At 45.0% G+C, this 23,115-nt stretch overlaps 3 protein-coding genes across 4 annotated transcripts; all 3 read left to right on the plus strand.

Moving 5' to 3' along the window:
• Positions 1 to 92: 92 nt before the first annotated feature.
• prss59 (serine protease 59, putative) lies at positions 93 to 8,648 on the plus strand. Its single transcript, XM_067246546.1, has 9 exons — positions 93 to 305; positions 415 to 596; positions 1,104 to 1,336; positions 2,770 to 2,905; positions 5,012 to 5,126; positions 6,217 to 6,418; positions 7,773 to 7,863; positions 7,937 to 8,139; positions 8,330 to 8,648. Exons 1-9 carry the CDS (start codon positions 93 to 95, stop codon positions 8,449 to 8,451), a joined length of 1,497 nt encoding a protein of 498 aa, XP_067102647.1. The 3' UTR covers positions 8,452 to 8,648.
• A 1,480-nt stretch (positions 8,649 to 10,128) lies between these two features.
• On the plus strand, positions 10,129 to 15,319 carry serpine2 (serpin peptidase inhibitor, clade E (nexin, plasminogen activator inhibitor type 1), member 2). 2 transcript variants are annotated; one of them, XM_067246056.1, is made up of 9 exons: positions 10,129 to 10,354; positions 11,044 to 11,326; positions 11,511 to 11,738; positions 11,882 to 12,079; positions 13,136 to 13,331; positions 13,729 to 13,826; positions 14,172 to 14,258; positions 14,387 to 14,470; positions 14,669 to 15,319. In XM_067246056.1, exons 2-9 carry the CDS (start codon positions 11,065 to 11,067, stop codon positions 14,704 to 14,706), a joined length of 1,191 nt encoding a protein of 396 aa, XP_067102157.1. In that variant the 5' UTR covers positions 10,129 to 10,354; positions 11,044 to 11,064; the 3' UTR covers positions 14,707 to 15,319. The 2 variants fall into 2 exon arrangements, with proteins under 2 accessions (XP_067102157.1, XP_067102156.1); XM_067246055.1 differs by having other exon boundaries at positions 10,130 to 10,354; positions 11,049 to 11,326.
• A 78-nt stretch (positions 15,320 to 15,397) lies between these two features.
• Positions 15,398 to 23,108, plus strand: wdfy1 (WD repeat and FYVE domain containing 1). The gene is made up of 12 exons (XM_067246867.1): positions 15,398 to 15,560; positions 16,549 to 16,616; positions 16,707 to 16,780; positions 16,988 to 17,042; positions 17,932 to 18,082; positions 18,197 to 18,309; positions 18,810 to 18,936; positions 19,408 to 19,513; positions 19,820 to 19,921; positions 20,046 to 20,176; positions 20,347 to 20,455; positions 20,629 to 23,108. Exons 1-12 carry the CDS (start codon positions 15,424 to 15,426, stop codon positions 20,686 to 20,688), a joined length of 1,233 nt encoding a protein of 410 aa, XP_067102968.1. The 5' UTR covers positions 15,398 to 15,423; the 3' UTR covers positions 20,689 to 23,108.
• The last annotated feature ends 7 nt before the right edge of the window (positions 23,109 to 23,115 follow it).

A 23,115-nucleotide genomic window follows, 5' to 3' on the forward strand; every position in this document is an offset into this window, starting at 1 on the left:
ACGTTCTCAGGTAGTAGGCTAATCTGGATGTTGAAGTTGTCACATGATCATATTCAAAAACAAAGTCACATGCCTCTGTTCCCATTTCCAACATGGCTTTTCTACATTCTAGGCACCGTCTGTCTTATGCAGTACTATTCATTGTCGTATTTCTTGTATGTGGAACTTGTGAGGCTAAATTGAAAGGATTTCGCAAATGTACCAATGTGCTAAATTACAATACAGATGTCGGGGTATCCGATGAACAGTGGTTTGTTCAAAAACTAGATCACTTCAACGGTGCAGACAGCCGAGAATGGAAACAAGTTAGTATCTTTCGTTATCTTTAACACAAAACAGCGCAGGTGTGTATATATTTTTCAAGTGTGTGTGTGTTTATTATATTTTCAATGAACCACACTATTTATCTTTTAGAGGTACTTTGTGAACGACGACTTCTACAAAGCCGGTGGTCCGGTGTTTCTGATGATTGGAGGGGAGGGTCCTGCCAACCCTGCATGGATGCAGACAGGGTCCTGGCTGACATACGCCAAGAAGTTTGGTGCTTTGTGCCTGATGCTGGAGCACCGCTTCTACGGCAAGAGTCACCCCACAGAGTATGTGTTGATTTAGCTGGTTTAGTTCCTGAGAAGAAGCAGGAAACTGAAAGTAAACCTTAACCTTTAAAAGTTACCAGTCATATAAAACATGTTGTGTAGCCCAGTGGTTCCCCAGGGCACCCCTGTCCTGCATGTTTTAGATCATGTTTCCCTGCTCCAACACACATGATTCAAATGAATGGTCATAAGCAGGCGTTCTGCAGAGCTGGATAACAACCCATTCTTTTGAATCGGGTGTGTTGGAGCAGGGAAACATCTAAAACATGCAGGACAGGGGTGCCCTGAGAACCAGGGTTGGGAACCACTGTAGCCTACAACTCGTCATGTGTACTGCCTGTCAGTAGGTGGCAGTATTTGTTGTTGTGATACATAGGCCTACCCTCATCCCTAATTCAGAATATCTGTTATTAATGGAAATATTTGAGTTGAGTATATTTCAAGAAGATCTCTGGACTCTCAGTCTGTCTTGTCTGAGTAACCGTTGCCTCCTGCCTCCCTGCCCAGAGACCTGAGCACTGAGAACCTGCGCTTCCTCAGTAGCCGCCAGGCCCTGGCCGACCTCGCTCACTTCCGCACCGTCATGGCCGCCGGGCGGGGGCTGGACAACAGGAAGTGGGTGGCGTTCGGGGGCTCGTACCCGGGATCGCTGGCCGCCTGGTTCCGACTGAAGTACCCTCATCTGGTTCATGCTGCTGTTGCTACCAGTGCACCTGTCCACGCCACCATCAACTTCCCAGGTAATGTAGTCGTAGAGTACAATACTACACAGTACAGTATTACAGTAATTATGTACAGTAAAACACAAACAAAAGCAGGACATGGTATACTTCACACAGGTGGCGTGTGACAGCACATTGTTTGTGTGTTATTTCGCTTCTAAGATATATTTTCTGCTTTGACTCCCAGTGTTGCCATAGTTCCACAAAGAATGTGAATTCATTTATTTATGTCTCTGATATTTCTTTACATTTTCCATTCCTTGGGTCATAGCACAGAACTCAGCCCTCCAAAACCGACACATGTTTATGCACTCCCTCCAAAACCTTAGTTAAACCATAGATGTCCATCTATCCAGTTAGGAAGTATAAGTGATTGTGAATCAGTGTCACCTGTTTTGGGGCAAATGAAAGTGACCGGTGCGGTGCACTGGACAGCCAACCACAAGACAACACCCAAAAAGCGAGGGCTGGTGGGCACAGACAATGCTAAGAGCTTCTTAAGAGCGTTCTAAGAACGCTCTAGAACGCTCTTAGAACGCTCCTAAGAAGCTCTTAGCGTTAAGAGCTTCTTAACGAATCTGGGAAACCCGGCCAATTTCTCTCTCCTTATCCTTCCTAGTCTCCACTAGTTTTGTGTCCTTGTCACTACGGTACCTGCAGCCCATCCAGGTTTTACAGGTAGTCCAGCTCCTCCAGTATAGCACACCCATACGTGTCGTCACACGCAGGTTTTGCTGTGTCTCCCAGTCCAGTCTCACGAGCATGGAGATGCCAAGAGGCTGTTCCTCGAGGAGAGCTGGGCAGGGCTGTAGAAGGGCATGGACCCAGCTGCAGGAGCCGTATCTGCTCCTATGTGTGAGAAGGCACAGGAGGAACACTGCCAGAGCCCTACAAAATCACCTCCATGGGGCTACTGGTGTGCATGTCTCTGCCCAAACTGTCAGAAACGGACTCCATGAGGGTGGCATGAGGGCCAGATGTTGTCAGTAGTGCATGCAGGCACCTGGGGGCCATACACGCTAGTCCCATCACGAGTTGCCATGATGAAATTCAAACAAGTTGGAACAGCTTGGGATTTTAACTGTTGACTTACATTTTCGGTGGGAGTTGGACTCCAGCCCTCAATCGGTTGGTTATTTTGGTTTCCATTGACAGTTGTTACATCATTTTGTTCTCGATGAATTACACAATGGACCATCAAGATTTGGTTATTACTGATATGTTCATCAAGACCCAGTGTGTGATGTAGGTGTTCCCTTCATTTAGTTTGAGCAGTGTGTGTTTGCACAACCCTTCTTGATTGTCCTTCAGGATTAAAAAGTGAAATGAACTGAGCCCTAATCCATGTATTGTGTAATAGGGTGTTTTTTTCTCAGTGAATACAGTAAAGAAAAGTTAATGCATAGATCATTTATACGTCTATGGCTTTTTTTCCTTGTTTTTTTTCTCAGAGTATCTGGAGGTAGTAAGGCGCTCTCTAGCCTCTGAAAGTCCACAGTGCCCCCTGCTGGTGAAAAAGGCGTCTGACACTCTGATGGATCTTCTCAAAGACCCCCTCAACTTCCCCAACATCACCAAAGACTTCAAGTATGTCCACCATGCCCATACACAAACAATTACACGCACTGCTTACAAATTGTATTCCTAAGTAACTGTTTACACTTACGTTGTTATGACGTCCAAAAAGATTTGATCTCTTCACTCATATAGTGTTGTATGATACTGGCTATTGGATAGCAGAAATAAAGAATGGTGAATGGTGGTTTATATACCATGTTATGTCATGGTTCAGGGCAGATAAGAGGGTTATGTTGGTAAAACTACGGAGAAAAGGCTGTTCTTGTTGTGATGGGTGTAGCTAGGGATTTGAAGGGCGAGGGTGCAGGTGGCTCGTTTTAGGAGCTGATGGGTCCTGTTTCAGATTGGCTTACCTGCTCTGGGCCTTTTTGGATCAGGCCTGACATATTGGAATGTCTGACACGGCCTTGAATGGGTTGGAATCTGGTCCTGTCTTCTTGAGGCTCACTGGACATTCTAGTGCACCCACACTAAAGAATCACAACATCTCATTCACCGTTTTGTCTTTTACCCTTGCCTTATTTCTCATATCTACCTTATCTAAGTCTTAACAGTAAGTTGTTATTATTACCCTTTGGCTTTCAGCTCTAAATGTGTGTTCTTTGTATTGTTTTTACATTTTATGTATTTTTTGTGTGGGTTTATATAAGTGGCATTAGCTTTTTTGTTCACATGGGTTGTCATAGTGACTGCAGGGTCATTTATATAGTTAGAGGGGTGGGGCCCGATCTGTTTTACAAGTCTGTCTGCAGAATATGATGTCACACAAACACACAGACCATGGCTTTGTCTCTGCACTGTTCCGACCGCACTGGACATCTTTCATCTCAGCCACTCATGCACACGCACACGTAAGCACACACGTACACTGTCTAGAGCTCCAACCACACTGTCTCTCCATGTCATGGCCCAGCCCAACCACTCTCTCACACACACACACACACACATTGTCTGTCATGTCATGGCCCAGCCCAACCACTCTCTCTCACACACACACACACTGTCTGTCATGTCATGGCCCAGCCCAACCACTCTCACACACATACACACACACTGTCTCTCATGTCATGTCATGGCCCGGCCCAACCACTCTCTCACACACACACACACACACACTGTCTAGGTTTCTAACCAAACTGTACATCCATCAGGCACTTGCCCACACACACACACACTTACGCCCAGAGAGCCAATATGTGACCTCAGAGGTAGTGTGCAAGAATACTGAAATAGACACTTGGTTATTTTTAGAGGAACAGTGGGTGATGATGAAGACATATTGTACAGAAATAAAGACAAAAAACACACACTGTGTGTGCCAGCATACAAACAAACTGGCCACTCATAGGATGACCCACTTTGCCCTAACCGCTGCCCTAATCACACATGCCCAATTCCAGCTTGTTTCAAGTGTTTATTTTTTTATCTTGCCATGTCCCTCTCAGTCAAAACATCAAGCCATTATATTGACACATACTAAAAGTGTTTTCCAAACTGAATTGCATGAACACTGGTCAGCGTTGCTAGTTGTCCTTGTACAGTGCTAGTTGTCCTTGTACAGCAGTCTAAGCACAGCCAGAGGCAACCGCACCAGCTGGGAAGACCTGTGCTTGTATTGTACATAGGTCAAGGACATTTAAACCCAGTGCTTCACTCAGTGATATTTGTGAATATTATCGCATGGTCGTCGGTAACCAGCTTCTCTCTCTCTCTCTCTCTCTCTCTCTCTCTCTCTCTCTCTCTCTCTCTCTCTCTCTCTCTCTCTCTCTCTCTCTCTCTCTCTCTCTCTCTCTCATTCTTTCTCTCTCTCTCTCTCTCTCTCTCTCTCTCATTCTTTCTCTCTCTCTCATTCTTTCTCTCTCTCTCTCTCTCTCTCATTCTTTCTCTCTCTCTCTCTCTCATTCTTTCTCTCTCTCTCTCATTATTTCTCTCTCATTCTTTCTCTCTCTCTCTCTCTCTCTCTCTCTCTCTCTCTCTCTCTCTCTCATTCTTTCTCTCTCTCTCTCTCATTCTTTCTCTCTCTCTCATTCTTTCTCTCTCTCTCTCTCTCTCTCTCTCTCTCTCATTCTCTCTCTCTCTCTCCCCCTCCCCCTCCCCCTCCCTCCCCCACCCCAGTCTGTGTTCCAAGCTGCAGGTCCAGTCGGACATGGACTCGGCCTACCTTCTGGAGACACTCGCAGGGAATTTCATGGACGTGGTCCAGTACAACAAGGACAATAGAGAATTTGAGGTAGGCGAGAGAGGGTGAGAGTGTGTTTGGTGAAGAGTGAAGGTGGAGAGAGGCCAGGTTGACCTTGTGGGGGGAGGGGGCATTTTGAGGTATGAAGTGGGGTGGAGACCGGGGCAGGTAGCTTATTGAATCCTTCCAAGGAGGACACAAGAGCGCTGTTGTTCCCGGTGCAAGAGGCCCTGCAGTGGGGTCACCAAAGAGAGGTCTCTGGTGGTTCACGGATTAGTTTTACACAATGCAAACTCAATCTGATATTTGCTCCATTCCCCCTACACCTGTCATAAGACAAGATGGGTTTGGGCTTGTTATGTGTCAGGGTTTCTTTTTTTTCTCACAAAGACAAGCCCTTCGGTCCCTATCTTTCTGTCTCAGTCTCTCTTTCTCTCTGTTTTTTCCCCATTGCCCTGTAGTGGTGTGAGTCTGGTTACCAATAAGCTAAAGTGAAAAAAGCACAAAAGAGTCTTTTGGACCGCTGACAGGCTTGGGTTTCTGCCTCGCCTCCTCCTCCTCCTCCCCCCCCCCCCCCCCCCCCCCACCTCCTCTCAGAGCTGAGAGCTGCTTCTAAACAGGCGGGGGGGTTAGAGAGACATAAACACACTCTTGCCTGGCCAGAGAGAGGTGGGGTGGGCCGGCCACCAGGTGATTCAGGTGATTCCAAAGGAATGTGGATGAAGCGTAAACTGGACAGGAGGACATGTAACAGTAGCCAGACAACCCGTCCATACGCCAGGGACAAGAGGCCGGCCAGATACCCGCTCTATGAAACAGGAAGGAAATGATGGAATGTATTTTCTGAAACAAGACACCCGAAGTTCCTATTTGCCCCTCAAATGGAATGAAAACAGATACTGCCCATCCTGTTGTTAGTTATTAGGGTTGTGTGCGTAGGCCTAGCTAGACTAAATCCCTGTTCAGTATGTAAACTCACTGGCCATCTTGATGTGTGGGACAGCAGTAGGCCTTCTGTACAGAACACTTCAGTACATAGTCGTAATGGACGCATTCTCATTCGAACGGACACACTTTTTCTTAGTTTGGATAAGCTCAGGTTAGCGTTTGCCTAGCATTGGTGTCACTGTTCCCTGGGCAGGGTGTGGTGGGCACCAACATCACCATCGAGGTGCTGTGTGGCGTGATGGCGGACGCCTCCCTGGGTGAACCCTACGCCAGGTACGCCGCCGTGGCCCGGCTCCTCATGGACACCTTCTCCATGAAGTGCCTCGACGCCAGCTACGCCAACAACCAGAGGGACATGAGCAACACCTCCTGGAGTGGACCTGCGGCAGGCGGAGGTGTGTGTGTGTGTGTTGTGAGGATTATTTGTAGCAGGAGCGTTGGTGGCATACAATGTGGCCTCCAGACACTCATCCTCTCCTCAATAAAATGGGTTTTATTGTGAAGCTTCTTAATCCAAAGATAACTATCAGAAAAATCCACATGTTTCTTTTGATTATAATCATACATGGAACATACCCCCCTCTCCTCCCAGACCATCCTCTCTGCCTTCCCTCTCTCCCTCCCTCCCTCCCTCCCTCCCAACCAAACACATCCAGGTCCCCTGCTCCCCCACTTTGTCCCTCCCCACAAGTGCTACTCCGAGTGTTTTCCCCTACAAGGCCTCCAGACACATCCTAGTGAACTTGTCTGGTTTGGCTCCTTTTGTGCAAAGTGTGTTTTATGGGCTAATTAACAGTGTTATTCAGCCCTAAAGCTCCCTCCGTGTGTGTGTGTGTGTGTGTGTGTGTGTGTGTGTGTGTGTGTGTGTGTGTGTGTGTGTGTGTGTGTGTGTGTGTGTGTGTGTGTGTGTGTGTGTGTGTGTGTGTGTGTGTGTGTGTGTGTGTGTGTGTGTGTGTGTGTGTGTGTGTGTGTGTGTGTGTGTGTGTGTGTGTGTGTGTGTGTGTGTGTGTGTGTGTGTGTGTGTGTGTGTGTGTGTGTGTGTGTGTGTGTGTGTGTGCGCGCGCGTGTGATTTGTACATTGCAAGGATAAGACCAGAGCTTGTTTTCCCATTGTGTCCAAACCAAGTTTTGTTTGTTTCTTAGTTTTGAATACAAATGTGTACCAGTTTAGAAGCTACTATTGTAAGTGTAGCTCTTACAAACTAATACTAGTGAGAAACAAGATGGGTTTACATGGAACAACTTTTGGGTTGGGTTATACAGTCGTAGCTGAGAAGGAAAACGTAACATTTCAGGAATTACTGCATGATCACTGACAAAAGCTGTTTGGTCAGTTTCCATGGTGCTTCTTTGCCTCTGGCTGCTGTTCTCTTTTCCAGATCCGCCTTCCTAAACGGAGGGGGCTTATTGGTTTAATAGGGATCACTGGGACAGGAAGTGGGCTTTTAAAGAGCCACAGGGGTGCATCTGTGTAAACGGTCCCCCTCTTTGCCTTCCCTGGTGGATTGGGTTCCTCTCACTTTCTTTGTCCTCCAAGCCAAAAGAAAATTAATATTTATTTTCTTTGGAACAACTATCCTTGCTCTCATTGTTGAAAATCATCTGTGTTGCAAGTTTTGTGGTCACTGGCAAACCAGCATGTTGCCTAAACCTTTTCTTTTTGGCTAATTTAGGATTGTTTCAAACATTGTTTCCAACAAAATGTGAACAAAGTATGAAATATGACTGTGCATGTTTTTGTATACACAGGGAGACAGTGGGTGTATCAGACCTGTACTGAGTTTGGGTTCTACCAGAGCACCGATTCCCCCGACCAGCCATTTGGTGGATTTCCACTCCCGTGAGTATGAAACGCCAAAGAGGTGTTCGTTTTGTGTGTGAGTGTGTGTCTCATACCAACACGTCCATGTCAGGTACCATGTCAAACAGTGTAGCGACTACTACAGCGTGAGTGCCCAGACTCTCGGAGACGCCGTAGCGCAGACCAACGAGTACTACGGAGGCTACGACATCCACTCCTCCAGGATCGTCTTCCCCAACGGCTCCATCGACCCCTGGCACGCTCTGGGGATCACCCGCGACATCTCCGATGACCTGCCCGCCATCTTTATCAAGGGTGAGAGAACCAGAGATGTATACTGTATTGATTTTCACACAGGGAAGAGCTTGTAACTTAACGTTACAATTTTTCCGTTCAGTCGTTCAAAGAAATCAGTCGTTTATATAACAATGGAAAGAAATGGATCTGTATTGCTGCACATTTCACTCGTGACTTTCAAGAATGTGTCTTCCTGTGTGTGATGCAGGGACGGCCCACTGCGCCAACATGTACCCCGCCAGGAGTCAGGACCCTCCTCAACTGACCCTGGCCCGGGACCATGTCCTCATGCTTCTTCAAAGTTGGCTTAGTGACGGACAATTACGCTGATTTAATCAGAGGCCTTGGAAAACAGTTTGGATCACCTCTGTGTTCAATCAGTGACATTGGAGTGAAGCTAATCAATTTGCCCAAGCACTGATGTCTCGATTTCTCCAGAAAAAGGCACTTTAACCACTTTTAAATGAGTATGCTGTAAGAATAGCTTTTTGTCAATGAGAAATAATAAAGATTTTTCCTTACAGAAATACAATGCAATTCCAGTTTCCTTCTCGTATGTTTTGCTCCGACATAGGCAGTAATGAATCTTTCCTCTATCTTTGTATGTTCTTTATCTGCTTCATTCTGGTGATGGACTACTGTAAATAATAACCCCCATGGTTATTATTTTGTTGATGGTCCTCAACAAAAACCAATGATATCCACATGAGCATTAAAGACACACGGAACGTCTTGAAATATGGTCATCCACAAGGGAACGTGCAAACAATGAAAAGCACATCTTGCTATCCTGCCCCGTCTCAGCCCAGGTCGATAGTTACGGGTTGGATTTACTGGTTGGAACTCTTGTGGTTCCAAATACCCTCGACAGGCCGTGATCCCCACACAGCTGTGTGCTTGTTTTGATTGTCTCCACACACACACACACACACACACACACTGTATTTGCCCTCTACTGTGTTTATTTTCACAACTATTGCCTCTCGGCATCCCAGCTGGACTAGCAAGACCCCCCTCCAAGCCTTAACAACAAACCCCCACCAAATCCCTCCCCCCCCCCCACAGCAACACCAGGGGAGGGGTGGAAACCGAACAGGCTAACATCTGAAGAATCCGCCAGGGTACTAAGACTTGGCACAGGACAGCGTTCATGAAAGAAGAGGTCTGACAGCTTCAATAGCCCACATAGAAGCATAGCTGACTACATGACAGTGTATTGGGGTCTATTGAGTCTTTTCTCTGGCAAGCAGGAATTGAATTGAGGACAGCATGTCTTCCCTGTCTGCTTTTAATAAGCATATATGCTCCCCTTCACACATGATTACATGAACACTCTTACTTAATCTCCTGTAACTCAAACCCCTGTATTTCTACTCTTAAGTAATCCTCTCTAGAGCATGAGAGTAGGATGTAATCGAGCCTCATCCCTTCACATTGATGTGTGTGTGTGTCTGTGTGTGTGTGTGTGTGTGTGTGTGTGGGACAAAGAAGAAGACAGAGACCACATAGATGAACACAGGTGGTCCTTTTGTCCAACGTTTCAGTCATATAAGGGGCCCGTCAAGGGGTAACAGGTGGGCTTGACCTCGTGTCCTTCATAGCAGCAATGTACTTTTTTAGGTATTACAAGCGGTTGGCATTGCCTATTGCGTCATTTAATTTCCTTTACTCGTCTGCGACTACAAGTCAACACACTCCTAACTGCTTCATTTTCTACGTCTTTAAAATGTTTGTTGGAACACGTATTCACAGTTGAAAAACTCCGGTGGTCTTAGACTGTAGTCATGACTACAGTCTAAGACAGGTCATAGAGCAAGAATAGACAGGGTCACTCGAGTCTAGTACTTTGTAAAAAATAAATCAGCTCCAACGCTCATAAATGTAGCATAACATGTTTCAAGGAACTGCCTCTTCCTGTTGACATCAACAGCTTGCAAGTTGCCACTTGGAGTGCTTCCACGTTTGTCATATTTCAACTCAGTGGCAAATTGAGCTTGAGTTATACGAGAGGGCGGAGTTCAACTAACAAAACCCCTCCGTTCAATAACATTGGAGTCAGTATAGCCTACCTGCAACTTTGATAAGGAAACACAACCTCTTCGACGGAATTTCGTGCTTTTCATTGGATACAATCTATGCATACATTGCACATAAGGACGAGTGTTTTTTTTTTTATTTGTCGACTGACGCTTCCGCTGAATGCTGAAAGATATTCTTCATCCAAATCATTTAGGTAAGAACATAAGAGAAGCCTACTATTTACACGTATAACGGTAAAATGGATTTAAAGTGAGTAAGCTTGAGTGGTAAGCAGTTGCTACATTGTATCATGCGTACAAGTTACCTTGTATGCCAACTAGTTAAATGGGATCCATTCATTATCCATTCATTAGTTCATAAGTATTACTGGAACCCTCCACATGTGGATCATGGCTTACATTTAGTTCAACTTCTTCAAATATACATACAATAACATTGGACACACGCGCACACACTGAGGTCGACTACTATCTGTTATATTTCAATCGCTGTGAGTTAGAGAACTGCATGTCAGGACTTAACTTATATACCCTTATAAAGGCAGTGGTCTGTCATCACCCTCAAATTCCTCTACATCAGACCAGTGTGACAGAAAAGAAAAGGAGAAACAAAACTATTAACATAAAAAAGCCACAAATGGCCAAAAACAATTAACCACACACACACACACATGTTCTTGAGTTCCATTTAGGTATATTTTCGGGAGCATAGGCAACTACATAATATACAAAATACAGAATTGAAATATATATATACACAATTTTACAACTTTTGCAAACACTGAACTGCTCCACTCCTTGTTTCTTTTTCTACCTTTTTTCTATATTCCAATTTTTCTTTGGTCTTCTCTCTCCCTCTTTCTTCTCCTCTCATGTGTGCCAGTACAGTCAGAGAGACCTAACAATGGGACACCTCTCCATTGTGTGTCTATGTGTGCTGTTGGCCCTGTGTGGCCATCCGGGGGTGCTCTCCCAGGCCCCCTCTTATGGCGAGCGGGGCTCAGACCTGGGTCTCCAGGTGTTCCAGCAGGTGGTACGTTCTAGACCCCAGGAGAACGTGGTGATCTCCCCCCACGGTGTGGCCTCCGTCCTAGGCATGCTAATGCCGGGGGCCCATGCAGAGACTAGGAGACAGCTTCTCACTGCACTCCGCTACAAGAAGAATGGTATGAACGATTTAGATATGCTAGAATTTATACATTTGCCACTTATTTGTTCAAATGGCTAACATTATTCATATGACTACCATGTCAGTCTGAATGCAGCTTTACAAGAATGTCCATCCTGAATGATTCAAGGTTCATTTTCGAACCAGGGTTTATGTTCCCCCGACTGTTTCTCTTCCTCCAGGCCCTTACAAAATGTTGAAGAAACTCCACAAGACTCTGACATCCAAGGCCAACCAGGACATTGTGACCATCGCTAACGCCATGTTTATCCAGGAAGGATTCCCCATGATGGAGGAGTTTGTAAACGCCAACCAGGGAAACTTCCAGTGTGAGGCTAGGAGCATGGACTTCAGCAACACAGAGAGGGCTGCCAATATCATCAATGACTGGGTCAATAACCGTACCAAAGGTTTGAAATATCAAATTGCCTAGTGACTGTTCCGATCCATTAAAGCAGGATGATTATTTGAGGGATGCTGTTGGATCCGTGTATCTGTATTGTCATCATGCATGATCTCTTACTTGGTTGTATTGTTTGTATGTTTCACACAGGCCTAATCCCAAGCCTGTTGAAGCCAGACATGTTGGACGGAGCCCTAACACGTCTGGTAGCAGTCAACTCCATCTACTTCAAGGGCCTGTGGAAGTCTCGCTTCCTGCCTGAGAACACCAAGATGAGGACCTTCAATGGAGGCAACGGGAATACTTACAAGGTCCCCATGATGTCCCAGCTGTCTGTCTTCAATATAGGTGAGTTTCCAGGGGTCTTTTGTCATGGTCCAATCTCTACAGTGTTTAGAACTTGAGAGACATGAGACCATAAAGCATTCGCATTACTTGGTGTTCAGCTACATTTCGTCATTGTCACTGTGTCTGACAGTTGGGCTAAAATGTGTTTCCTTGACCAGTGTGGTTATACTTGCAGTATCTGTCATAAAGGGAAGTTGGTACAGTATATGTCCAAAATAAAATGTCAATATTGTGTTTAAATGTCATAATTCCCATGGTGCTTTGCTCTAGGCTGTTTGAGGGTTGTGGATGACTTCGTAGTTTAACATTGCTGGTTAGGATTTATGAATGACTTAAGACGGCTTCTTAGAAACAGATTAAGCTTTGTCCCAGACAACAAAAAAAACTCCAAAAGAAGATTTTCATCTAAAATACTTTGAAGTTCAAGATTAGGCTGCCGAAGTATTTAAGTACCTGGGTCTATATTTAACTCTTCAATTTCTAGCTTCTCTAAAATCAATAAATCTTATATTTAAAAAAGTATTTCTCTAAACTTTAAAATCTCTCTAAGACAAATGACTGCAATAAAAGACTCATGAACTCACAATACAAAGTAATTAAATTCCTCAAGTCATTTACAGAGAAATCCATACAGCCAACTTTGATTTACTTTACATTTATTCACAGAGTTGACTATTTATTAGTTTCCATTGCCATTTGTTTTAGGTATATAATGCCATCTTTAAAGTTAATGGATACATGTTGCACTCTGATTTGATTCTTCTGGGAATTGAATGTATTTAAGTCTTGAGTTTACTCAAGACTTACATCACTGTATCACTGTTGTTTGGGTGTTAGCCACCTCCGCACCACAGCTAGTTCTTGGCAGTGCATGAATACTGGTCATCCAGGTTGTATCCAAAGCCAAGCAACAAGGACGGAGAATTGCAAGTCACTGTGGAGTAGTTGCATTTACTCGCATGACAAAAGTGTTGTGTTTTAACACAATCTAACTAGCTTTAAGTCTGAACTTTACCAGTGACCCCTGAACTTTGGTCTGACCCCTTTCTCTGATAGGTCTAGCCAGCACCCCCCAGGGCCTGAAGTACATGGTTATTGAGCTGCCGTATCACGGCAACAGCTTGAGCATGCTGATAGTCTTGCCCTCCGAGGATGTGCTCCTTGCAGATGTGGTTCCACACATCAGCACAGCCACTGTACAGAGCTGGACCAAACTGCTGCACCTGGGGAAGATCCGCCTCATGCTTCCCAAGTAGGACTTACATACGCACATACACACATTCATGTTTGAGCACAAAACATTTAAGTAAACAAACACACACTCACTGCTGTGTCATAAATGCCCTGTAATCGTGATGTACGGTACATGTAGACTCAGGATGAAACAGTGAGTCACTGAAATCCTTTCTGTTTAACTTTCAACAGTTTAACATTACGCAATCTGAAAAACGTTTGGCATAAGAGAAAGAGAATACTGGTGGAATATGACACTGTCAAATTACCTCATAATATTTCCACATCCTCTTTGTACTGATTGTACCCCCATTTAAATGTTGTCTCCACATAATAATAGTACTTCAAATCTAAATGAACGAGCATTTAAAATCCGCCTACCTGAGAATTTTAATGCTAACTTACTATTTGTGTAGGTTTACTGCAGACGCAGAGGTGGACCTTAGAGCCCCCCTTTCGGCACTGGGGATAACAGACATCTTTGATGAGGGCAAAGCAGACTTCAGACACCTGAGTAAGTCATGTTGGAGTCGTAGAAGCCACATCACTCGCAATGGATTTGCATCAGTCTGAGTCAGGGTGTCGATGAAACTGTGACTGGAGCCAATGTGAAATTCCTTTTTACTGCTTACTGTGATGAGGGTTTCAAATAGCCATGAGTCATGTCTAGCTGTGCGCTGTGAAGTGGTGAATCATTTCCTGGTCTATAAAAAACCTCCAATGCCCGTCCCCTGATTGAGTCAACAGATTGAATGGCCCTACATTTTAATGGTTGTCTTGCGCCACTTTGTGGTATGTGTCATTTACCGATGGAATTTTACACCACTGATGATGATTGGACACAAAACCTCTCCTTCAGGTTCTGAAGCCGTGTATGTATCAAAGGCTCTCCAGAAAGCCAAAATCGAGGTCAATGAGGATGGAACAAAAGCAGCTGCTGCCACTGGTGGGTAATGTGTGACTGTTTCGTGTATTTAGAATGGCAGTTGTGTGTATTTCTACCATTTATCTGCTCTGGAGAGTTTTACTATATGCTATATGTTTTACTTTTGGATTTCCTCCTTCTCCCTGTAGCGGCCATATTGCTCGCCAGATCGTCTCCACCTTGGGTTGTCGTGGACAGACCTTTTCTCTTCCTCACCAGACACAATCCAACAGGTACGCCCAAACTCCAGACTGGCTAGCCTCTCGCTCTGCTGACACTAATACTTCCTAAAGATTGAGGGACGTCTCAGCTCACCTAGGTGTCGGTGTATGAAACATGTGCACAGGCTTTGGAATTATTTTCACTTTGTAACTTATGGCATCGTTTAGCAAGTGTACAGTAAAACTGACCCTCAGTTCCTTCTATTTCAGGTACTATTCTCTTCATGGGTCAGATCAACCAGCCTTGAGCTTGCTTGAAGAGATGACCCTCACTCGAGTGTACTTTCTCAGCTTCACAATAACAAGCATATAGTATACAAGAGAGTCTGACTTAAGACTTGCCTACTTGTGCAGTTGAACAAGAGTTCAACACCTTCATACATGCTTTTACACATCTGAGACCACACACAAACACCTTTTTTTGCCTGAAAACTTGTGGACATATTCAAATAATTATTTGTTGTACTTAGACATTTACATCTGTGTTTTATATTGCCTTTGTTCTTTTAGGAATGTGTTTTATAACAAGACCAGGAATGTCATATGTGTATATTATATGGAGTACATTTGAGTTCAAATGAATATTGGTCCTCTATCCATTTTGTGTTGACAACACTCCAAGTTTAAACTTAAACGTACCTGCTGTGCAACAGTTCCTTTTCACAACGCCTTAAAAAGTATGAAGCAGCAGAGTTATGAATATTAGTTGGTTTACAAAAAATTTTGTATCACAAATGCATACTGCTCAATACGAATAAAATACACATGTAAAACGTGGGTTTGCGACCACTTTCAATGGGAGAGACATTTGAATGGATTTGCAACCTTACACAAATAAAAATATTTTAGCCATTACGGTAATCCTTGACAGCGCCTCTGGGCTCTAGCTGGCTAAAAACTGTCAGCTGAGTTTTCCTTGCAAGTGTACAGGGAAAAAAACACGGCTCAACGAAACACGTCAAGCCATGGCAGCCGAGATCCATTCAAGGCCCCAAACATCAAGACCAGTTCTTCTTAACAAAATCGAGGGACACTCAGATGCTGTCAATGCTGCTGTTTTGATTCCAAAAGAGGACGGAGTCATCACTGTTAGCGAGGACAGGTAAGAAGGCTGGCAGCACTGGCTGTGTTGTTGCACGCCATCTAGCTAGCTGGCTAGCAGCTAGTATATTGGCCGAATTTCTAACATTCCATGGAAAATGTAATCGACAGGTCTAAAGTGATCTTTACCTTATTCGTAAACAGGAATACATAATTCCTGTTTCCTAGCATAATAGGCTTAGCTAACGTGACTAACGCAATCAATAATAAACAGCATTAGTATTGGTAAATCTCAGAACAGAAGGCTCGAATCCAGTCTGTGGCAGGTACTGTAGACTAGCTGCTAGCTTCATTAATATAACTCCTACCATTCTCTGTAGCAAGATGTGGACTGTTACTGTAGACGAAATACGTTGTTTTAGTGCTACAACGCACTTATTTGCCTGCTTTCCCTGCTTGCTTAGCTACGTTAACTGCTTGCTTCTAAATGTTGGCTACTGTAGACTAGCTATCCAGCTAACAATAAGGAGTTGCCAAGTGAGTGGCAAAAGACAGACCGGAATCAGCTCACAATAATTTGTGTCCTCAGGGCAATGTATTTGATGTGAGTGAAATGCACGTCTACAGTAGCTGCCATATCTGCATGCCAGACAATTGTACGTATTAAAGGATGTGAATCGAGCTAATACTCTAATACCAGACAGTCCAGTAAGGAAAGTAAGGAAACGTCATTACTAACTTAGTTGAGGAAGCTCCTTCAGTGTAGGAAAGACCTAGCCTACGACTTTTGAAAAAATCGACTTGAGTGCTCATGCTTCTTTTACCCAATACTGTTAAGGTTGTTAAATAACCAGGCTCAATAAATGTAGTATCCTGACTGAATAACCAGGCACAATAAATGTCAATCATTATATTTATGTCATGCTAACTGAATGGTATGACTATGTGGACATTTCATTACTCTCCATTAGCCTATCCTTATCATTCTATTGTCACCTCAGTCCTTAAGGCATGTTGAAGTATGAATATGTAATTTCCTGTTTCACCAGAACGATCCGGGTATGGCTCAAGAGAGACAGTGGCCAGTATTGGCCCAGCATTTATCACACCGTCTCCTGTAAGTGTAACATTTAGCTGAAGTAGCTTGTTTTGAAAAAGTTGATTTGAAAGTTGTTTTCACATGTGTATGTGTGTGTGCCTATACTAGCGCCATGCTCCTGCATGTCCTACCACCACGACAGCAGACGCATCTTTGTAGGCCAGGACAATGGTGCTATTGTGGTGAGTGTAATATGAGCTTACAGTGAAAATACATCTGTATTAGAAGTCATCTTTGAGAAACCCAAAGGCTAAATCTGAAAACTTGTAACACTGGTTGTCATTGACCCCATTTTTGTTCTGTTTTGAATGACAAACAACATGTCTACATTTCATGGGTAATGTAGAAAATCCAGAATTAACTTGCTGTTGTTTTGGTTCTATTTGCAGGAATTTCTCATCTCGGAAGACTTCAACAAGATGAACCTTGTCAAGACTTATCCAGGTGAGATCGGAGGGGCTTTCCTGCTGTTCTGTAGCCATGAGTAGTTGTGATGAAGTGAAAATGTGTTGAATGATGTTATTGTGGTGTGGTACGTGTGCTGGTGGAGAGGTCCCACCCAGCCCCATGAGAAATGATGTGGTTAACTCCCAGCACGGCACTGGGCAAGCATTTCTCTTCTCTGGATAGGAGGCAGAGGCTGATGTCACTGAAGCACCAGAACCGACACACACACACACACATATACACAAAGAAAACCCGTCCCCAAATTCAAGCGGATGACAAGTCATCCAAGATTAGGAAAATCACCGCTAGATGCTCCCTCAAATTGGCATATTGGGTGATTCTGCTGGTCTCTCTCCCCCACCACCGTTTCAGAGAACCTGTGACTGACGCTCTAGCCACTCAGCCTTGTTTCTCCTCTCATCAGTGGAAAATTCGGCTTTGGAAGACATTAGAGCCAGAAAACCAGATATCCCTCTAGAAGTTTCCATTTGCTTTGGGAGGGATGTGCTCCAATTATTCTCCTCCAACTAAATGAATTCAAAATGGCTCCTCCAAGTGATTCATCGTATTTTTTATGCTGAGACATGAAGAGTGAGGTTGAGTGATGAACCAAGAGGGTGACCCTCTCTAGGGTCAGAATCCTTGACCTAGATGAAACCTTCTGTAGAACTAGGAAAACATCTTCAATGTTCAATCTACTTTAGATGGCAAATGAAGCCTTCTTCTAAATCTTGAGGACTTCCCTTTGAATCTCGATTCAATGGAAGAAATGAAGGATTTAGCAATTGTGTATGTTTCTGAATATTTGCCTTATCCGTACACAAATAATTTGTGCTTTTTTTTCCGTCTCTCTCTGCGTGCGCGTGCGTGTGTGTGTGTGGTGCAGCCCACCAGAATCGTGTGTCAGCCTTGGTGTTTTCTCTGGAGAGTGAGTGGGTGGTGAGCACCGGACACGACAAGAGCGTCAGCTGGATGTGCACCCAGAGCGGCACCATGCTGGGACGACACTACTTCGGCTCCTGGGCCTCCTGCCTGCAGTATCCTTCCGTGTGTGTGTGTGTGTGTGTGCGCGCGCGTGCGTGTCTGTGTGTGTTTCCTCCATCCGTTCTTTGTTCTTCCTCCTCCAGCCTTTCCTTGACCTCCGTGTCCAGGTATGACAACGCCACGCAGCACGCATTCGTGGGGGATTACTCAGGGCAGATCACCCTTCTGAAACTGGACAGACAGTCCTACTCTACCATCACCACACTGAAAGGCCATGAAGGTAACACCGCACACACACACACACACACACACACACACAGTAGAGGATATGATTGTCAGATTGTCACTAAAGCAAGAAATGTAAGAGTGTTGTATGACAGTATCCTCTACGGTTCACTCACAACAGATACTGAGAAGGGAAACCCCACAGCTTAATGTTATTCAGCTGATCAGTTCTGAAAGTGTAACACTCAGTACAGTCTGTAGTGTACGAGGAACTGCGGTGTGCCGGCCTGCTACTATTGTGTCAGATGGTGTGAGACGCACAGCTTGCACTGTGTGGAGCTGTGGTTCTTCTTCCATCACAAGGTTTGCTTGTGATGTGCTGCTAGTTTCCCCATGACTCAACTCAAACCTCCATCTGTCACATGACTCAATCCCTCACTCTTTATCTCGCACTCCCCCTCTCTTTCACCTCTCACCCTCCCCATCTCTGTCTCACTCCCATTTCACTCTTTTACTCTCTGTGTGTGTGTGTGTGTGTGTTTGTGTGTGTGGCAGGTTGTATAGGAGCTCTGTGGTGGGATCCTGTCCAGAGTTTGCTGTTTTCTGGGGCGTCAGACCACAGTGTCATCATGTGGGACATCGGCGGGCGCAAGGGGCGCACACTACTTCTGCTAGGACACCAGTAAGTCTGGTCTTTGTGTGTGTGTGTGCGTGTGTGTGTGTGTGTGTGTGCGTGTATGTGTGTGTAGATGAGTTGTCTACACAAAGACAAAAGGTCGAGCATATAAAATAAATCCAGTTTTATTAGCAGCCTTTGGAACGGCAAACAATCCTCTAAAGTTATCAGTGCTCACCCTGCTTCTGTATGTTCCACACCCTTGTAATTTTCCCTACCTCCTTCCTCCTACGTTTGTCTCAGTGGCGAGGCTTCTGATCTCTGCCAGTCAATGGAGGCACCATCAATACCAAGCAATATTAATATGCTTAGCATATTTCAGCTAGCTCTTCTTCTTCCCATGTGTCAACCCATGGGACTGTGCCTCCTCCCTCTGAGTCCGAGTCCTCTTCCTCAAACGCGTCACGCTGTCCTCCGATGACCGCGTGACGCGTTCCTCGCACGTCAGTCCAACGCCGTGTCCCTCTCCTTCCCCAGCGAGCGCGTGCAGGCGGTGCGTTACCTGCAGGTCACCCGGCAGCTGCTGTCCTGCTCGGCCGACGGAGGCATCACCGTGTGGAACATGGACACGCACAGGGACGAGGTAAGCCCCCGGGCTCTGCCTCAGCGCCTGGGCACACGCCATCTCGATTTCGAGCCGAGTCATCTCAAAAATCGAGTTACCAAAGTCGTTATACCCTGACGAGGGAGGACGTGATAGGAAGTGGGAGCTGGGAAGGTGTCGCTCGAGGTCACCGTGTGGGTAATGCGGCGCTTGTGGCGTTACCTGGGTTACGTAGCGTGCGCCGCTCGCTGCTTGCTGCTCGCTGCTGCCCTCTGGTGTTGGACCGGTGGGCTGGAATTTAGTGAGCGATTTGAACACACTGCTTTCCATTCTTTCCTCTCCCAGGCTCCTCAGTGGCTGGAGAGTGACTCATGTCAAAAATGCGAGCAGCCTTTCTTCTGGAACATCAAACAGATGTGGGACAGTAAGACCATGGGGCTTCGGCAGGTACGGATAGCTGGGATCCGTAGTCTTACTGCGATGGCTCAAATACAATGGTTCCCTTTGTGGTTGACACTGAACCTGAAACGTGTGTGTGTGCGTTGTGTGTGTGTGTGTGTGTTGTGTGCAGCACCACTGCAGGAAATGCGGCAAGGCGGTGTGTGGGAAGTGTAGCAGCAAGCGCTCCACCTACCCCATCATGGGCTTTGAGTTCCAGGTGCGGGTGTGTGACGCCTGCTTCGACACCATCAAGGAGGAAGAGTGAGTAGTTGGACAGGAAGTTCCCTCCATGTTCTGGTGTCCTCGAAATGTCTCCACTTCCAGTGCGTTGCTTCCTCAATGCTTCTGGCGTCTGTTCCACTTGAGCCAGCGGAAGGGAATGCTTGTTCTCATGACATGCTTCCTTGTGCGTGCGTGCGTGTGTCTTCTAGTCGGATAGCCCTGGCCACGTTCCACGAGGGGAAGCACAACATCTCCCACATGGACATGGACCCTTCCCGAGGCCTGATGGTGACCTGTGGTAGTGACCGCATCGTCAAGGTCACGCTCTTCACTGGTTAAACATCACACACACACACACAAATTCCGCATGATGAATGTGGGTCTGTGTTATAGTTGGCATCCTTTGGCTGGGTAACGTAATGACAGCAAAGTATTTCCGACTTCCGTGTTGTTGGACTTAGTTTGTTTTTGATTGGTTTCTTTTTCTACAGATCTGGGATATGACACAGGTGGTTGGCTGCAGCTTAGCAACGGGTTTCACTCCTCGCTGACTGGCCCCTGCCCCCTGTTGGTCCCAAGACTCCGCCCCCTCATTCAAACCAGAGAACTGCAGTCGCCATGGAAACTATCCTCTCATCTCTCCGACTCCTCCCTTTCTGCTTGTGCTCTTTTAACCCAATCTGGACGAATGGAAGAAGTAGTTTGTGTGTGTGTGTGTGTGCATCCTTGCACCACGCCTGCATGTGTGATTTAAATGGGTCTCAGGTCTTATTTGCAGCGTGTATTTGGCTAAACTTATTCTAAGCACAACGTGAGTTTGAGAGTTTGTATGTACGAGCGCGTGTGACTGAGTTTGTTGTATAGTACTGATTGTGAGGATTGATATTGATAGTTGTTTTTTTTGTTTTGTTTGGCTTGTGTTTGGTTCTTTCACATAGTTGGTCAGCCCTTATTTCTCTTGCACTGTAACGTGGGAATTGTAAAGCAACCCAAATCCACCATTCCCCTCAAAACCATTCCTCTCAGCAGCATCCATCTTTTAGCATTTAGTAAACACTAGGTGGATGTAGTCTTTCCTGGCAACTGTAACATAGAAACTTGACGTTCGTATGCCCGCGTGTGTGTGACGTGTACACTGCTAGGTGTAGTTCCCTTGTTTACCTCTCCCACTGAGGGAGAGAGCGTTCACTCTTGCTCTGCGCTCCCTCGCTGGTTCTCGTTCTCTCTTTCACTAGTCGGCCTTAAAATCTTGTGTTCGTCTCAGGAGGCAAACACAGAAGACTCTTGTCAGAGGGCGGAGCCAGATGTGTCTGCCATAGGCCCACGCCGTATTTTTTTTTTTTTTAACTCAACTAGTCCACTCTCACCCTGCATATGTACAGACACCATGTGTAGCACGGATAAGTCCACTCTGCTGCCTTTTGTGACAAGTTGTATGGGTATCCTGTAAAAGAAACAGCGTTAAGGTTTGCTCAAGAGGGTTTTCTTCTTTAGACAGGCACTTGGTCATTGAGGCGGTACGTTCAATTGTAAATGTAGCACTAAACATTGTCATACTCTGTATTTCTGGTGAAGTCATTGTTTGTTGTGGAACATGAGACTGGGTGTGTGTGTGTGTGTGTGTGTGTGTGTGTGTGTGTGTGTTTCCTCCGGGGCCTTAAGATCTTAAGCCTTCTAGATGTTTGTAAACGTTCAACTCATGACTGTTCACGCACACACTCACTCCACTCTGTAACTGAATTTTTTTGGGGGGGTTGGTGGGGTGGTCATTTCTCAACCTTCTTTTTTTAAAGGTTGACTCATTAATCTTAGTGCTCTACCGCCCCCATCTCTCCGTCCTCCTCTCTCCCTGGCATGGCTTCCGGAAGGCTCTCACCTGCACTGAATGCACATTTTGTGTTTTGTTTTTCAGGACACATTTTAACACCATTTTGATTTTGTTTCCTTTAATGTGTATGCGTCTTTAAGGGTGTCAATGTCGGTTAACATATGATAGGATAGACTAACACTTGTTCAAGGTAAAAAATAAATTAAAAAAAACTTAGACTTAGAGAACTTACACTGAAATTCCTGATAGTAGTCACATTCAAGTTTGGGTCGTGTAGTGTGTGTTTTATATTTGTAGGGATTTGTAATTATGACGATTGTTTTCATGGTATCCGTTCATGGTATTTATACTGTGTGTTGGTCTGGTGTAGGAAAGGTGCAGGATGGTCACATTGAAAGGAGTGTACTGGCAACACCCCACACACCACCCCCACACACCATCTCCACACACCACCCCCACACACCACCCACACACACAACCATCAAGGATGTTCAGGGTTCTTGGCCATGCTTTGCTACAGAACAATCAGGAGCTCAGTTGTTTTTTTTTTTAATGATTATCTTATGTTCAATGGGATAATAAATATCCCAAGTTCCAGTTCTCTTTGATCACAAACTGTGGGTTTCCGCTATGAGGAGGAGCCATTAACCAAAAGAGGTCTGTGTAGTTTCCCTTGCTGAAACCTCCGATTGAGTTTATAATTAGTTTATCTGGAATTAAGTAGGTAATTCAAACAGGCTTGTCTCCCTTGAAGAATTTATACCTTGTCGTTATTTTGTTTATTTTCTCCCATTAGTTTCAGTCTAATATTTGTTTTTCAATTGGATTTTTTTTTTTCTGTCCATGTCAGCTTATAGATTTTTAGATCAGATACATTTTTGTTTGTGTTCTGTTTTTAGAAGCCTTGTAACTATACTTTGGCGATGCCTCATATAGACACCATACCATGTAAGTTTGTAGCTTGTTTCCCTCATCTTCATAGTGACATATCTGCTCGTAAAAGAAAGTGTCCACAATGTTGTATATCTCTAATAATTGTATTTTTAAACTGAACCCTTGTTGATAATACAATTCTGACTTTAGCCTCCCTGTGGCACATGTCAGCTTACAGGGAGGAATCAAATAAAAGCTTAATAAAGATATTATGACC

The sequence above is a fragment of the Osmerus mordax genome, chromosome 11, assembly GCF_038355195.1.
Source record: "Osmerus mordax isolate fOsmMor3 chromosome 11, fOsmMor3.pri, whole genome shotgun sequence".
Lineage (NCBI taxonomy): Eukaryota > Metazoa > Chordata > Actinopteri > Osmeriformes > Osmeridae > Osmerus > Osmerus mordax.